General features: G+C 41.5%; 2 protein-coding genes across 12 annotated transcripts in view; both read left to right on the top strand.

Moving 5' to 3' along the window:
* Positions 1 to 15,777, top strand: part of LOC5506705 — a 38,153-nt gene that overhangs the window by 6,006 nt on the left and 16,370 nt on the right. For 4 of the 6 annotated variants that reach the window (XM_048729531.1, XM_048729534.1, XM_048729536.1 and 1 more), the window contains exons 8-10: positions 335 to 480; positions 944 to 1,175; positions 1,264 to 2,469. The exons of 1 other annotated variant lie outside the window; for it this stretch is intronic. In XM_048729531.1, the coding sequence (XP_048585488.1) occupies positions 335 to 480; positions 944 to 1,175; positions 1,264 to 1,556 (671 nt within the window). In that variant the 3' untranslated portion in view covers positions 1,557 to 2,469. Of the gene's footprint in view, positions 1 to 334; positions 481 to 943; positions 1,176 to 1,263; positions 2,470 to 15,777 lie in introns of those variants that run through there. One more of the 6 variants, XM_048729532.1, reaches the window with a different exon arrangement.
* Positions 2,956 to 15,777, top strand: part of LOC5506716 — a 133,963-nt gene continuing 121,141 nt past the window's right edge. For 2 of the 6 annotated variants that reach the window (XR_007312089.1, XM_048729526.1), the window contains exons 1-2: positions 2,957 to 3,172; positions 6,323 to 6,374. Coding sequence is in view for 3 of the 6 variants with exons in the window: in XM_048729526.1 (XP_048585483.1) it covers positions 3,080 to 3,172; positions 6,323 to 6,374 (145 nt within the window). In the remaining 3 variants the exon portion in view is untranslated. Of the gene's footprint in view, positions 3,173 to 4,103; positions 4,456 to 6,322; positions 6,375 to 7,755; positions 7,837 to 15,777 lie in introns of those variants that run through there. The other 4 variants (XM_048729528.1, XM_048729527.1, XM_048729530.1 and 1 more) reach the window with 4 other exon arrangements.

Here is a 15,777-nt window from a genome sequence, read left to right as displayed (position 1 = left end):
CATTTCCCATGAATGCTCGCCAAAAAATTAAACAATTTTTACGTCGCTGATTAGCTGAGAAAAAGAGCCATTACTTACCGCTAAACAAAAAAATAAATGATTACATAAATAAACAAACAAACAAGTGAAAAAAAAAAGGAATAAATAAAAGAAGAAATAGATAAATAAAAAGCCCTGGAATGTCACATGCGTTTTTTTTACTCCGCTGCAAAATGGGTGGTTTATTCGAATTTTGAGCAAACTTAGAAAGACAACGTTGCTCAAAATTTGAAAATTTACGTTCCTGGCAATGCCTACAGAAAACACTTGGTTTATATTTTTCCCTACAATACAGGTCACCTCATGATGTGTCGAGATCACCAGACCAAAAATCATCCCACACGAGCTGTCACATATAAAGTCACAGGGAGCTATAGCAACGACGGTGATATCAATGAGACGGTATGGCGGCGATACGAAGCGGGGTCAGCACCCATGCAGGTACAATTTAAAAACACATATATATATATATATATATATTATTTACTATGTTTCCGAATTGTGTCGATGATACATCAGATTTTGCAAATGTCCAGCTATGACATTTTGGGTGGCAAACTCGCGTTTAGCGGCAAAATAACAACAACAAAAAGCAGCGCTTGTATAAGTCAGAAGGGGTCTATTTTAATTGAAATGTTTTATATTTGCGTCATTTCTGTGTTAATTTTGGCTTAAATTTGCCAATCAAAACCACATGTGTTGTGTTATTGCATGTCGCCTATTATTTTAGTTAATTTGCAGGATACAATGTTGGCTCCGATTTAGGAATGCCATTATTGATATTTATCAAGAAATTACCCAGTGCTCGGGCCCCCTGTGCACTTTCTAGCTACGACTCTGTGAGTTCTGCTACAGTCTTTCATTAAGAGGAAAGCAGTTAATATTTCTTCAATCCAACCATTAGCTCGCCGAGTCGTGCGTACCTACCCATCGCTGCAACACCAAGGCCACCGGATGGATGACGGAACCTCACCCCAGCGCCCGCGATGGCGTGGTACAGCGGACAGTGTGTTTTCACTGGGACGATGATTGCTGCCGTTATCAGACGCAAATCTTTGTACGCCGTTGCCATGGATTCTACGTCTACAGACTTAAAGCGCTGAAGTTTGCTGTGGAGGCAAGATACTGCACTAGAGGTACTCATAGCTACAACATCTCATCGATTAGTTTACCATCATAGTCAGAATCTTTTTAAATGTCTTGTTTTCCCCACTCTTGTTTCAGCTCTTAAGACACTATACGATGAAAGCATTTTGATGTCCCAGTACATACCACCATCCGGTCACGACAACTACGCGTTACGAAGTCACGCAGTCGCCATAGAGCAAGATGTCACGGTGGAAGATTGCGTTATGTTCTGCATGCTGGATCGCAGGTGTCAATCACTAAACTACGTCACAAGCAGCAAGACTTGCGAGATCAACAACTCGACCAGACACGAGAGCGAAGATGATGTTACATTGAGAGCAGGAGTACTCCATTACGAGTCTGTACAGTTTATACAAGTCAACGATTAGATGCGTGTGGTGTCAGTGATAATGTGTTTGATGTCAACGATTAGAAGCGGGAAGTGTACGATAGTAAAACAATCCCAGAAGGGTAAAGAGGGCATGTTGGAAGTGCTCCACTACGAGGCTGAATGGGTTAAACACGCTGACAATTTATTGCGTGATATCAACAATGCGTGTGGTGCACGGGGCGTAGCGGTGCCAGAAGTAATGCTTACTGATGCTTGCGTTGGTTACACGGGCCGCTGCGGTGCCAGGTGTAAAGCGGATTGATACTGGCGCTTCCAATCACGCCACCCCTACGAAGGCTCTGACCAATCAAAAGGCACCAAATCTAATTCTGTTAGTTTCAATGACGGAAGCCAGGAAGCGGTTTAGCGGTCGGAAATGCTTGACAAAAGTTCACAGAATATATCGCAGAAAACTATGTTTTTAATTTTTGTTGACCACAATAACAAGTAAATCAGACTTTCCAGTGTTTAATCTTTACTTCACAACTCAAATCAAGAGAGTATAAATATTTATTCATGCTCTCAAGTTGAAAAATAACTCTATAAAACGTGCTCTCGACTTTTAGAATTAAATTAAAGCTGCAATTGTCAAAACTAGGTTTGTGATATAAGTTAACAAATATACTGGTGTGATTAATTATTGAATTGACAAACGCGTAACACTCAGTAGAAAATAATAAGATATAGAAAGACATAGAAGTGAAGTGTGAAAACAAATAACCATCAATAATAAAATTATCGAAAAATATGTCTCCTTTCAAGAGAAGCTTTTAAGAATTTGGTCAGAGCTTAAAGCAGTAAAACGAAAAAATTCGATTTAAAAGCTTTTTAATCATCAAATCAGTATTGGATAATTGTTAAACAGAAATACCTCAATATGTTATTAGGTGGGAATTATATTTTGTTTTTGATTCTGTCTCTCATTGCCCCCAAGAAGAAAGAAACCCGATTATTTATGCCAGGACTATATCAAAGAAAAGGATGGAAAACATTTTTTTTCTCCCTTTTCTTGAAATTTTTACGTAAAAGCCGTGTGGATATAGCATCTATAAAGAATCGAGAAAAAAGAAAATTCCTGAATAGCAATTTAAAAAATTCTACAGTATGTGTTGCTTAGTTCCCCAGGTTTTATTTACTGTTGATGACGATGTCAGCATATAACAGCTGCGGTAAACTCACCCTCCGGTGGGAAGACGTGACTAAGCCAAGCATGTGTTTTAAAAATTATTGAGTAATTGTTTTTTTATGATTTTTCAAATGTCCTGAAAACCAGATTATTTGATATATTTTTGGTTTCTGTTAGATTAACGCTAAATCCATGCTTGGCTATATGAAGGAGGTTTTAATAAAAAAGAATACAGGAAAATAATATTAAGTTTTGAAATAATTTGGCGACAAAAAAACTATAACAGCTGCGGTAAACTCACCCTCCGGTGGGGAGACGTGATTAACTTGATGAGCTGATTTTTCGCGCATGAGAACAAGGACTGCAAAGTGCAAGTTAACTAAAGGCATTAAGGCATGAAGATAACTAGAAAGTCTAGAAAGCAGACTTCGTGGGCTTCTTATTATTTTCTGAGTCTCCTGTCTTCGTGGGAAACTATTTTAAAGAAGGTACTTTTTTTTTGTTTGTTAAAAAGGTACTTTTGTGTATCTCCGATACTTAATTTTGCTAGTATTTCAAAAACGTTTCGAACTCATCATGATCAAAAAGCGCAAAGAACAAAAATTTTTTAAAAAGGCTAGAAATTGGAATCCTAGGACTTTTTATTCTTTTCTTAGAGTTTTGTGGAGCCTTTTCAAAGGTACATTTGCAAAGTAATTTTGCGCATTTTGGAAAACATTTCCGAAACATCATTCCTTTATTGCTAGCGTTTTGAAGAAAGTTGTAGCTCACTACGATCAATAAGTCACTGAAGTTCAGAGAGGTGGAACCTGTCTACTCCAAATGCTTGAAGTAAATGTGGAGATCAGTTTAATTGCACGGTCGCAGGGCAGGTACATTTTCCTCTAACGCTCTAATGTTTCGACTACAGAGTGTTGTAATTCGATTTAAAACTTGTTGAAATTGTTTTTCTATGCGGCTTTTATCTGTAGGTCTTTCAGTCATTTACTTATGTGAAAAAAAAGCAAAATGCATTTAGAGAAAATTATAGTACTCAAAATATTGACGCTATGTTAGCAAATAACAGTTTAAGGCGGTATGATACTAAAAAAAACTACAAGTTTGAAGTAAATTGGCAAAAAAAATTTTCCAGTTGATTTAGCCTAGAAATTATCTCTGCTTTATTCGTGATTAGATGTATTTCTGGAAAAAAACATTTTCATTCCTTTTTTTGCGATTTTCTGAAGGTCGTTCCCTGGTTGCCAGGGGCAACGCATTGTTTTGGCGTCCTTTTTCCGATGAAAACGGGCCGTAGTAATCGGAAAAAAATATTTCCATTGCATGGACTTCCTGTGTTATACTGTATAGAGATAGACTAGGTCCTAACCTCGTTTTGGAACACAGTTATTCACACATTTTGCAAGTATTTACAATTTCTTCCAAGTTTCTCGATCGTTATACTTTTAATATCTTCTAAATCTCATCATAAGAAGTCTATTATGCCTAAAAATCGAAGTGTTAGACGACCAAAGAGAAGATTCTCGGGCAATCAGCACACAAAATTGCAAGAAACGTTGCCGAAAATAGCCAAGAAAGACGATGTCGGCGAGACACGTGTTGATGTCAACACGTCCTCTAGGCGATCTGTTTCGTCTAAAAAACTATCTAAAGACGTCCCAAAATTGAAGAAAGGTGCTCAGAGGTCAAAGGAAGAGGAAGGAAGACAAGAAACAGCAGCAAGAAGGACCAAGATATTGTGCAGGATCATTTTAGTGCATTGATTTAGCTGCAGGTGTTGTAATTATAAGGAAGTATTTATTTCATAATTTAAAATGCATTTTTCTCAAAATATTAATTCCGTTAATGTATGGCTCAGCGTAACACTCACTAGTTCCTGTGTTTTTAATATTATTGCATGAAATTTGGCAGGAATAATTATTGATAGTGTAGTAGTGTAATAAACCTCAAAAACCTTGAAATTTTTACAATGCTTAGTAATATGAAGGCTTTTTACCAAAGAATGCTGGTTAAAATTATAAGCTTTTTGCATGTTTACTTGATAATTTTCCATTTATGTCAACTATATAGCAATTTTAGGTTCATTACATAGTTTGAGGTATTAGCAATGAATATCCTTAGTTTGGTTTGTGTTCCAATTATAGTTTCAGAGCTAGAGCTGTTACCGTAAGAGCATTAAAATCATGTATTTTGGGTGTGGCTTGGTTACCATAGCAACAGTAACTGCCAAAATTAGTATCGAATGATTAGTCTCAATGAGGTTAATGATATGTGAAATAATAAAACTGCTAAGTCTTTTTCTTGGGTTCTGTTGCTAAGGAAAATTGAATATAGCATAAAAGCCTTGTAGAAAGTCATAAGGGACTGATATTTGCCAAGTTGACAAACAAAAGTGTGCTGACTATTATGATGACGTCACTCCGTGACGTCATAATGTGACGTCATAGATAAAGATAAAAGCAAATATTCAAAGTAATTTTGCTCGAAAAAAAGTATTGAATACGTTTCATGAATCTTGAGGGATGGGTGCGTTAAGCCAAGCATGTGTTTTAGAAATTATTGAGTAATTGTTTTTTTTATGATTTTTCAAATGTCCTGAAATCCAGATTATTTGATATATTTTTGGTTTCTGTTAGATTAACGCTAAATCCATGCTTGGCTATATGAAGGAGGTTTTAATAAAAAAGAATACAGGAAAATAATATTGAGTTTTGAAATAATTTGGCGACAAAAAAACTTTTTTATAGAAAACGCAGAACCGGAAGTGAAACAAAGCCCGCGCGTGCACATCCGGCCTGCTCAGACACACTGATATCTCACATGATGAAATTGAAATGAAGTTTATAAACAAATTCCAATAGTGTTTTGTGGTATTTACACTTCAAAGGAACGATATCCGTCATGTCGTGATGGAAATTGAAAAAGTATTTTAAAATTATGATACAGCGCGCGCTACTTTGAAATAAGATTTTCAGTGCGTGCGCGAGCGTTTGCAACCGGTGTTTGCAGCGTGCGCAGGTAGTGAAAATTGAAAACTTTGGCTTCAAAAAGGTTGCCTTGAATACATCTCCGCTAAATCTTCGTTTTTACAAAATATGGAAAAATCATCACCCGAAAAGGCTGATATCAACTTTAAGTCAATTTTGGGGAAATTGAAACGCAAATTTTTGTTTCTTTTACTTCAGGAAAGCTTGTGAATGACGAATTCCGTGTTATGCGCGCGCTCAACGCCACCAGCGTAGCAACGTAGTTACTGAGCAACACTAATGTCAGTACACCCTTAAACAGTGTAGAATGATGCATTCTCATTTATAAACAATTCCAAATGTAAAAATCTAGATGACATAAGATCAAATAACTCTCTGTGAGATAATTTTTTGATCAATACCTGGTGTTCGGTAAAGGAAAATTAACGATCATAGGTGATATCAAAACAATATTTCTCGTGGTTTAATCAAACAAGACTGATGCTTTAATTTTTTCCTGCAAGTAAATCATTACGTTGTCTTTAATAGACTTCTTTATGCTAGCAAATCTTTTTTAAATCTTTTGAAATCCTCCTTTCTTATATTTATAGAAGGTCGCCAACTGAATTTATTTGGGACAAATAAAATATTTATAAGTTCTTATTTCGATTGCAGGTGATTTTTGCCGGCCTTTTCATCGTTTTGGGGACTTTGACAGTGAGTGAAGGTCAGTGCGCATGTTCACAAAACATGGCTACCCACAAGTTCAAAATGCAGTGGATACATATTTATTGTTCCGTGTACAGGTTTTACAACATTTTTTTACATTCTTCTTTTACATTTTTCATACTTGTTACATTATGTTTTGTAATTTTCTTTGTCTTAATCTTTTTATTTTCCTTTCTTTCACGGAAAGGGATTTATATACGAATACATAAACTCTTTTTTTTATAAGAAACTTTTTTTTTTATAAGAACGTCTAGCCTGAGATTTTACCAAATTTTAAGAACATGCCGAGGCTCAGATAGCAGAAACAAATTTATTTCTTAGTCCTTATTGCATTCTAAAATACAAAATCACATTGTGCACATAGTAGCCTGAGTGTCTAGCCTGAGTATAAGGCAATTTTATTTTTAAAATGTGGGAGAGGAAAAATGAAAGTACGCCTGACACAAATACTAGACGCGACGCCGCCGCCCCATTTCAGGCCACTGTCAAAATGCGTCGGCTGTCAATTTTCCAATGACTCGCGTGGTGGCACAATCAAATGCCCAAATCAAATTATAAACAGCATTTATGTCAGACAAAACTTTATTTTAGTAACGACGAACCCGGGTGAGGGTTACTTTATGCTAAGTGATTTGAAACGCAAAAATAGTTCACTGCTCAGGAAATTTACGATTTGAGTATATGACTGCAGATCCACACATCACTAAATTACTACAGGATATTCACGTCGCTTTTTCTTCTAAGTAGACAAACCGCTGCTTGAACACAAATGCCATTATTTTATAAGCTCACTCAAACAACTCGCGGGAAGTGCCGCAAACAATCCCAAGCATTCTTCTTGCTCTCACAGACAAATTTCTCGAATATTCGGCGCCTGGTCTGTCTAAAAATTTGATAGCTACTACTATGATGTCCGTAGTTTTAAGCAGCTTCTATGACATCCAGCGCCTTTGATATAACTAGTAGATCTTCGCTTCGAAAAACGATACCAATGAGAAATAAAAACACGCAATAGCCGGCCTGGGCAAGACATTTGAACATCTAACCTGAGTATCAGGCGGAATTTTTCCAAAGAAAATGAGGAGAGGAAAATGAGGTCATGGCGTGATAAAGACAACTTCAATGTGCAGTAATTGAGTCTTTTTAAAGAGTTCATAAAATAAAAAGACTTCATTTCATTCACTCTGCTTCATTTCTTTCATTTCATTTCTTCTATTTCATTTCATCTGTTCTTTAAAGTTGTCACTTAATTTGTTCAAAATCACATTTATGCAAAAAAACGACTGAATTCTTACTCTACTTCTGTCTACTCGAAGAACTCTGAAAGGCAGGGGGTCTTCAGAGTTGTTTGTGTGGCTCAAAGTCGATCTCACCTGTAGGTAACAACTGCAGATTGACCTTAGATGGCCTGGAGAGTTCGCGAGTGAAAAGCGAGCGAAACAACTATGAAGAGAGATAAGGTAGGTATCAAAGAGGGTCTAATTTGAATTAATGTTGACTATAAGAAAATAGAAAATGGAAAATGCCTTACACTATTGGTTAGAGAAATACAAGCCTTGTATCTGTTTATGGCATTGCCAATGAGGTATCTAGGTTTTCAGTAAAGCCCATGTAGTGAATGCACTCATTTTAATACAAGAAACATTGTTAAGTCAAACTTTTCTTCCATTTTTCTGTTGTCAAACTTAATTGAAATAGGTGTATATTCTGATAGTGCTTTTTTGTACAAAATTATATCAAACAGTTGTTTTCCTTAACTTTCCCGTCCTAGTTTTCTGTTTTGTTTTCTTTCTCAGGGAAATGAGGAAAACAATGCAGTTGAACATTTCTGCTCTTGAAATTTGTTTTCGGCTCTAACACAAAAATTCTGTCGTCTGGTACGAGTGTTTTTCATTTGAGAATCAATAGAAACGTATTCACTGAATAACATATCACATCCCTTCCTTTATGCTTAAAATTAATGTATAAAAATGGTTTTAACTTCGCAATACAGCAGGTTAAAAAGCAGACAATCGTCAAACGGCTTTCGCTCGTGTGTAGCTAGCAAAACAATATTGCAAGAATGAAAACGTACTGATATAATTCTTCCATAATGCCACAACCCACACAAATACTAAAATAAAACAAAAATGTAGAGGGTAACAGAGGTGAGACAGAATTGGGTGATTTATTTTGTTAATTTTCGTGCACGAGAGCGCAACCAAAAAGCCGTTTTTATTTACAAGAACACTAAATGTGAATGCTACGGCCACCAATGCTTTGTTGTCGTTCTTTTATAGTTCTGCAATAACAATACCACATCCCTTTGTAAGTTAGCCCATGGTATATGGGCTATACGGGGACGTGCCCCTGGACAGGGTGTGGTTTTTGAAATCTCTGTCCTAAACAAGGTATACATTTCAGGCCTCTGTGCCTGAACAGGGTATACATTTCAGGCCTCGCTGTCCTCTCTGGGAGGGAGAGAGGTGTTGTGGCGTGTTTGGAGGAGCACAAGAGTTGTTTTTGTTAATCAGCGAGTTGTTCGTAGGATATTGAGGACAAATAAATTCGTAAGTACCGTGTATTGATTTATTTGTAATTTTAGATGCTGTTTGTTTATTGTTTGTAGTCTAAACGATGTATTTTGTGTTTAGGAACCGCTTTGCTTTCGCTTTCGCCTTTCTCTGCACGTATCTCGACTCGGTCTTAAAGAATGGAAAAGCATGTGGCAATGACAGCATACATGCCGAGATGTTAAAAGCTGATCTTGAGACCTCTACTCATGTTCTCACAGATTTCTTCCATTCCGTCTGGGAATCAGATACCATCCCGAATGATTGGACCAAGGGCCTTATTGTAAAGTTGCCTAAGAAAGGAAACCTCCATGTCTGTGATAAATGGCAAGGTATCACACTTGTCTGTACCGTCTAAAGTATTCTGTCGTATTCTCTTGAGAAGAATTGACTCGGCTATTGATATCAAGTTGAGAGAAGAGCAAGCTGGTTTTAGGAGGGGCAGAGGATGTATAGATCAGATATTCGCCCTCAGAAACATCATCGAACAATGCCTAGAGTGGAATTGCCCGCTCTACATCAATTTCATCGACTTTAAGAAGGCATTCGACAGCCTGCACCGCAATACTCTGTGGAAGATCCTAAGGTACTACGGCGTTCCATCTAAGCTGGTTACCTTGATAGAGTTATTTTACCAACATTTTGAGTGCAGTGTTATCCTGGATGGACATTTGTCTGAATGGTTCCCGGTAAATTCTGGTGTACGACAAGGCTGTATCATCTCCTCATTGCTCTTCCTACTCGCTATCGATTGGATTATGCGTAACACCACAGCTGACAAACCTCGAAGCATCCAATGGACTCTAACCTCACAGCTAGAAGATCTTGACTTTGCCTATGATATAGCCGTTTTGTCTTCAATCGTCTCCATCTGCAAGAAAAGACTGACAGATTGCACTGCTTTGCTAAACAGACTGGCTTGAACATTAACACCACCAAAACTCAGACTTTGTACATCAATCCTGCTACTGCTACACACATGATAGCAAATGGAAGACACTTGAGAGTAGATGGAAGACACTTGAGAGAGTAGATGGAAGACACTTGAGAGTGTAGATGGAAGATACTTGAGAGTAGATGGAAGACACTTGAGAGTAGATGGAAGACACTTGAGAGAGTAGATGGAAGACACTTGAGTGTAGATGGAAGACACTTGAGAGAGTAGATGGAAGACACTTGAGTGTAGATGGAAGACACTTGAGAGAGTAGATGGAAGACACTTGAGTGTAGATGGAAGACACTTGAGAGTGTAGATGGAAGACACTTGAGTGTAGATGGAAGACACTTGAGAGTGTAGATGGAAGACACTTGAGTGTAGATGGAAGACACTTGAGAGTGTAGATGCGTTTACCTACCTTGGTAGCATTGTGAGTTCCGATAATGGAAGACACTTGAGAGTAGATGCGTTTACCTACCTTGGTAGCATTGTGAGTTCCGATAATGCGGCGAGCAAGGATATCACTGCACGCCTTGGCAAGGCACAATGTGCCTTTGCCGCATTACGTCCCATCTGGAAATCCAAAGAATACACCTTACACACCAAGATACGCCTATATAACAGCAACGTCAAGTCAGTTCTGTTATATGGTTCTGAATGCAGGAGAGTGGTACAGATTGACATGAAGAAGATCGACGTATTCCACAATAGATGTCTCAGAAGAATATGTTGCATATTCTGGCCACAGTAATCTCCAATCAAGAGCTATATAAAAAGACCAGAAGCCATAGTGTTGTTGACGAAATCAAATGCCGACGCATGAGATGGCTTGGGCATGTTCTAAGAATGGAGCAGCGACGCATTTCAAAGGTTGCTTTAAGGTGGACACCACCAGGAAGGAGAAAGCCCGGTAGACCCAAAACCACATGGAGAAGAACCATCCTGTCTGAGTTATCGAAACACCAGCTAACACTCGCAGAAGCTCAGTACATGGCGCGAGATCGGCGAAAGTGGAAGCGTTTTGTAGCGGCCTTATGTCCCACCGGGGATGAAGAGGTTAAGTAAGTATCTCGACTCGGTGAAATGTTGAACTTTGTGAAGAGAATAAACGTTTATCAAGTGAATGCGCGTTTGAACTTGTCCTAATAGTGCCGTCGTGGTGTCATTTGGGAATGGCAGCCACATCCAGTTCAAATTCTTGCTGTTTGTGAAGATTTATTGAGAGAAAGCTGTTTTGCACAAGGTGACCTTGAGTAACCTTCTAGATGAAGAAATTATCCCGAAGTGTACCGAGCGCGAAGTTGTCGCGAAGTGTTGCCGAAATCATTCGGGCCGAGACCGAGAAGATTAAAGCGTCAAGAACCGGATTTCTATCGGCGCTAACCAAGAAAATGAATGATGTGAGACGTTTGGCAACAGAAAATGGAAATATAGAGGAAGTAAAGAAGAAACTTCAGGAAGCTAAAGAATCTATTGATACATTCGAGAAAGCATGCGATGTTTATTGGGAAGTCCTAGACGAACCAGGAGAAAGAAAGAAGCGTCCAAATATTATCAGAAGACCTACAAGGAGTTTATTGTTTTCGAAGAGAAAAAAACTGAACTGGATCGCAAGTGCTGAAGAGCGGGAAACAGAAATTCAACCATCGGACTCTGTGAGTCAAGTTAGTCGGCGTAGTCGTCGTTCATCGTCATCCTTAGCGCCAAGAGAGCAACACTGGAGGTGGAGGCGTCTAGTCTGTCGGAGCAATTAGCCATCGCACAACGAAAGCTTAACATTTAGCAACAGGAACTGCAGCTTCAATTACAAACTCGCCTTGCTAAGGCTAAAGCGCAAGAGCTGATTTATAAGGAATATGAAGATTTCGTTGAAAGAGTTAAACACTTTCTCAGAGATAAACCGCAGACACCCACTAACAATAAGCCCAATCAAATGTGACAGTGAAGGTCATCGCGGAGTGACGTTCAGCAGGAGCCTCGACCCAGTCCCCATGGAAAACGACCATAGGGTACCCGTCTACGAAAGTGACAGTGCGCAAAAACCAATGTAGAGCACCTCGCTTAACAGTGAGGCGCCTGAGCTCAGGTGCCAGTCGCCAGCTCGAAATGTGTTTTCGTCAGTAGAGGTGTTGGAGTCACTTGTCAAGGTTCAGGACCAAGTGGAGCGGCAGCTAAAGACACAGAGGCTACCACGTCCCGAGATAATGGCGTTTGATGGTAACCCCTTGAACTATTTTCCATTCGTGAGGTCATTCGAAGTCAACGTGAAGAGCTGCGCTGACAGTGCGAGTGATCGTTTACAGCTCCTGTCGCAGTTGTGCACCGGGAAGGCGCGAGACGTTGTCGCATGCTGCATGATGATGAAGCCGGATGAAGGCTACCGGAAAGCCAGTTAACTTTTGAAAGAAAGATTTGGTGACGCGAATGTTGTGGCAAACGCACTGATCAGGAAAGTCGCAGAGGGTCCAGTTATCAAGGAAAGCGACAGAGAATCGCTGAATGAGCTCGTAGATGATCTCGAGAGCTGCGAAAGGGGCTTGAAAGTAGCAGGACGTCTGACACAGGTCAACACTGAGTCCAGGCTTCTTCAGATAATGGCCCGCCTGCCTGGATATGTGAAGTCTAAATGACTGGCTAGAGTACAAGAGATCCGCCAAGCAGGAAGAGACCCTAACATCGCAGACGTTCGGAAGTAAGTGAAGGCCGTTGCAAATGAAAAGAACGATCCAGTGTTCGGAGGCTAATTCGACAACGATAACAAGGACAAGAAGAAGAGCCTGGGAGCGCAACGAACACACAATTTCAGTGTGGGGGCGAGTGGTCCTGTGCCTGGTGAAGGCGGACCTCACAGCAATGTCTCGAGGACTGAGAATGCTGGCGCGTCAAGGCTGAAATGTTTCATGTGCAATAAAGGTCACAAGGTAGAGGACTGTGCGGATTTTAAAGCAAAGTCAAGTAGAGAGAAGTTAGCCTTCGTGCGGCAGAGGAAGCTCTGTGAGAACTGTTACTCGTCGACGCACTTCGCCGGAGTATGTCACTGGCCAACAGAGTTTTCAAAACCCAATTTCCAACTGAGTCGTTAACACTTGGAATGCCTTCACAAAGCCTTATGTCAGCTTACCACGCAAGGGCAAGCACCGCCTCTGCAAAGGGAGCCAAGAGATGCTGTTCCTAGTAAACCCTAGGGCTCGCAGAGCGTATTTGCTGGCATCGCGGGAGTTAAGCCAAATGGGGCCGGGCAAGAGAACAGAGCTATGCCCGTCGTCCCGGTGAAAGTGAAAACGAGAGCTGGAAGGAAACTCGTTTCTACCTACGCGCTTCTAGATAGCGGGTCCACCTCAACATGGTGTAGCGAGAAGCTAATGCACGACCTTGAGGTTGAAGGAAAACCAGTAAAGATCACCCTGTCTACCATTGAAAGGAGGGACAGTGTTAATGCAAGAAGGATCAGCCTGGAGATCACTGATCTGGAAGGGGAGATCATGGTGGAACTACCAGAGGTGCTAACCACGCTTGGTGTTCGACTGTGCGGCCAAGTATCGCGACACATCCCTGAATGAGAAGGCATTACGCGGTCCTGCTCTAACAAACAAGTTAGTAGGAGTCCTTATGAGGTTTAGAGAGGAGCCGGTTGCTCTGACGTCTGACATTGAAGCGATGTTTCATCGAGTCAAGGTGCCACCAGATGACCAAGACGCGCTCCGTTTTTTGTGGTTTCCTGAGAACGACATCCAGCGGTCCCCGGAGGACTACCAGATGACGTCGCATTTGTTCAGAGGGATATGGTCGCCGAGTGTCGCGAGCTACACACTCCTGCAAACGGCAGCAGGTAACGAGAAGGCGAGAAGGATATCGACGCGGAGACGGTAGAGACTGTTCGCAACAATTTCTGTGTGGATGATTGTCTCAAGTCGGTGAGCAGCGTAGACAAGGCCTTTGGGCTTACCGACCAGCTAACCCAGCTGCTGGCAAAGGGAGGATTCCGTCTAACGAAATGGATGAGCAACAGTCGGGACGTTCTTGCGAGTAATCCTACAGAGAAACGAGCGAAGAATGTGAAGGATTTAGACGCAGACGAACGCAGACGAACTTCCCACTGATAGAGCCTTAGGAGTTCGCTGGGACTCAAAAGCGGACAAGCTATCGATTAGCACCAAGGGCAAGGAGAAACCGACCACGCGCAGAGGGCTATTGAGCGTTATATCATCTGTCTACGACCCGCTTGGGTTTGCGTCTCCATTTGTTCTACCTGCAAAGAACTTGATGCAGGATCTGTTCAGAGATGGTTACAGATGGGATGAAGACATACCTGCAGAATACCTTGAACGACGGAACAAGTGGCTAGCGTTATTGAAGGAGCTGAATGGGCTTAGTGTGGAACATTGTTATAAACCGCCAGATTTCGGCGAGGTTGTTAATTCTCAGTTGCATCATTTCGCTGACGCATCTGAAGTTGGGTACGGTGTATTGACCTACCTGAGACTGACTAATGCGGAGGGAAAGATCCACTGCTCCATCGTGATTAGTCTCACATGGCTCCGGTGAAGAAGATGACCATACCCCGCCTGGAGCTGTCGGCAGCGACAGTTGCTGTTAAGTTGGACAAGATGTACCGACGAGAGCTGAGCATTGATGTCGAAGAGTCGTTCTTTTGGACGGACAGTACCCCGGTCCTACGGTATATATTTAATGACGGAAGGCGATTTCACACCTTTGTGGCAAATAGGCTCGCGGTGATTCACGATGGATCGCGTCGCGATCAGTGGAAAGACGTGGTCACATCTCTCAACCCTGCTGATGATGCGTCACGTGGCCTGTCCGCCAGAGAGATCTTGAGAATTGATCGATGGCTAACAGGGCCTGGTTTCTTGTGGCAAGACGAAGATACATGGCCCAAGTTTCCTGAAGGCTTGAAAGATCTGGAGGATGATGGCCCGGAGGTTAGGCGAGAGGCACAGGTTAATGCCACATCCGCCGAGGAAGCACCGGGACTGGATGAGCTCTTACGCCGATACTCATCGTGGAACGGCGTGAAGAAGGGTGTGGCGTGGTTGCTGAGGTACAAGTCTTGGCTTTTGGCAAGGGTACGCCGAAAGCACGGCAACGAAGCGGCACGGATGCCCCAGACAGGCATCATCACCCTAGAAGAGATGAGAAATGCAGAGCGCAGTGTGATTCAGTTTGTTCAGAGGTGGCATTTTCTGGAGGAGATAACCGCCCTGGATAAGGAGAACAAGACTGGTGGCGGTGTGCAAGACACGAAGAAGAGGTCCGTGAAGATATCCAGTTCGGTAAGTGATCTGGATCCTGTCATGACAGACGGTTTGCTTCGAGTAGGAGGTCGCTTGAGATGCGCTCCTTTAGATGATTAGCTCAAGTTTTTGGTCATTCTTCCAAGGCACCATCACCTGGTCGATCTCATTGTAAAGCACTATCATGATGTATCCGGGCACAGTGGGCGAGAGCATGTTCTTGGGCTGATACGGCAGCGGTTCTGGATCATCAAGGGGAGAGTGACGGTGCTACGCGTGCTCAAGTCCTGCTTTAGTTGCAGGCGAAGGCAGCAGCCCCCATGTCAGCAACGGATGGCGGACCTGCCGGAAGATAGAGTCACTCCAGACAAACCTCCGTTCTCGTGTGTCGGGATTGACTGCTTCGGCCCGTTTATGGTTAAGCGGGCGAGAAGTGAGGTGAAACGGTACGGAGTCCTGTTCACTTGCTTGACAACGCGGGCAATCCATCTTGAAGTTGTACATAGTATGGATTCAGCGTCGTTCATCAACGCGTTGCGACGGTTTATCGCCCGGAGAGATGCACCTGAAGAGATCAGGTCGGATAAGGGAACAAACTTTACCGGTGCCGAAAGAGAGTTGAAGGAAGCCATAGCAGAGTGGAATCAGAAGGCGATTCAT

This window comes from Nematostella vectensis, chromosome 6 (genome assembly GCF_932526225.1).
Source record: "Nematostella vectensis chromosome 6, jaNemVect1.1, whole genome shotgun sequence".
Classification (NCBI taxonomy): domain Eukaryota; kingdom Metazoa; phylum Cnidaria; class Anthozoa; order Actiniaria; family Edwardsiidae; genus Nematostella; species Nematostella vectensis.
Note: the sequence above shows the minus strand (reverse complement) of the source record. Positions and strands in the feature narration are given on the sequence as shown.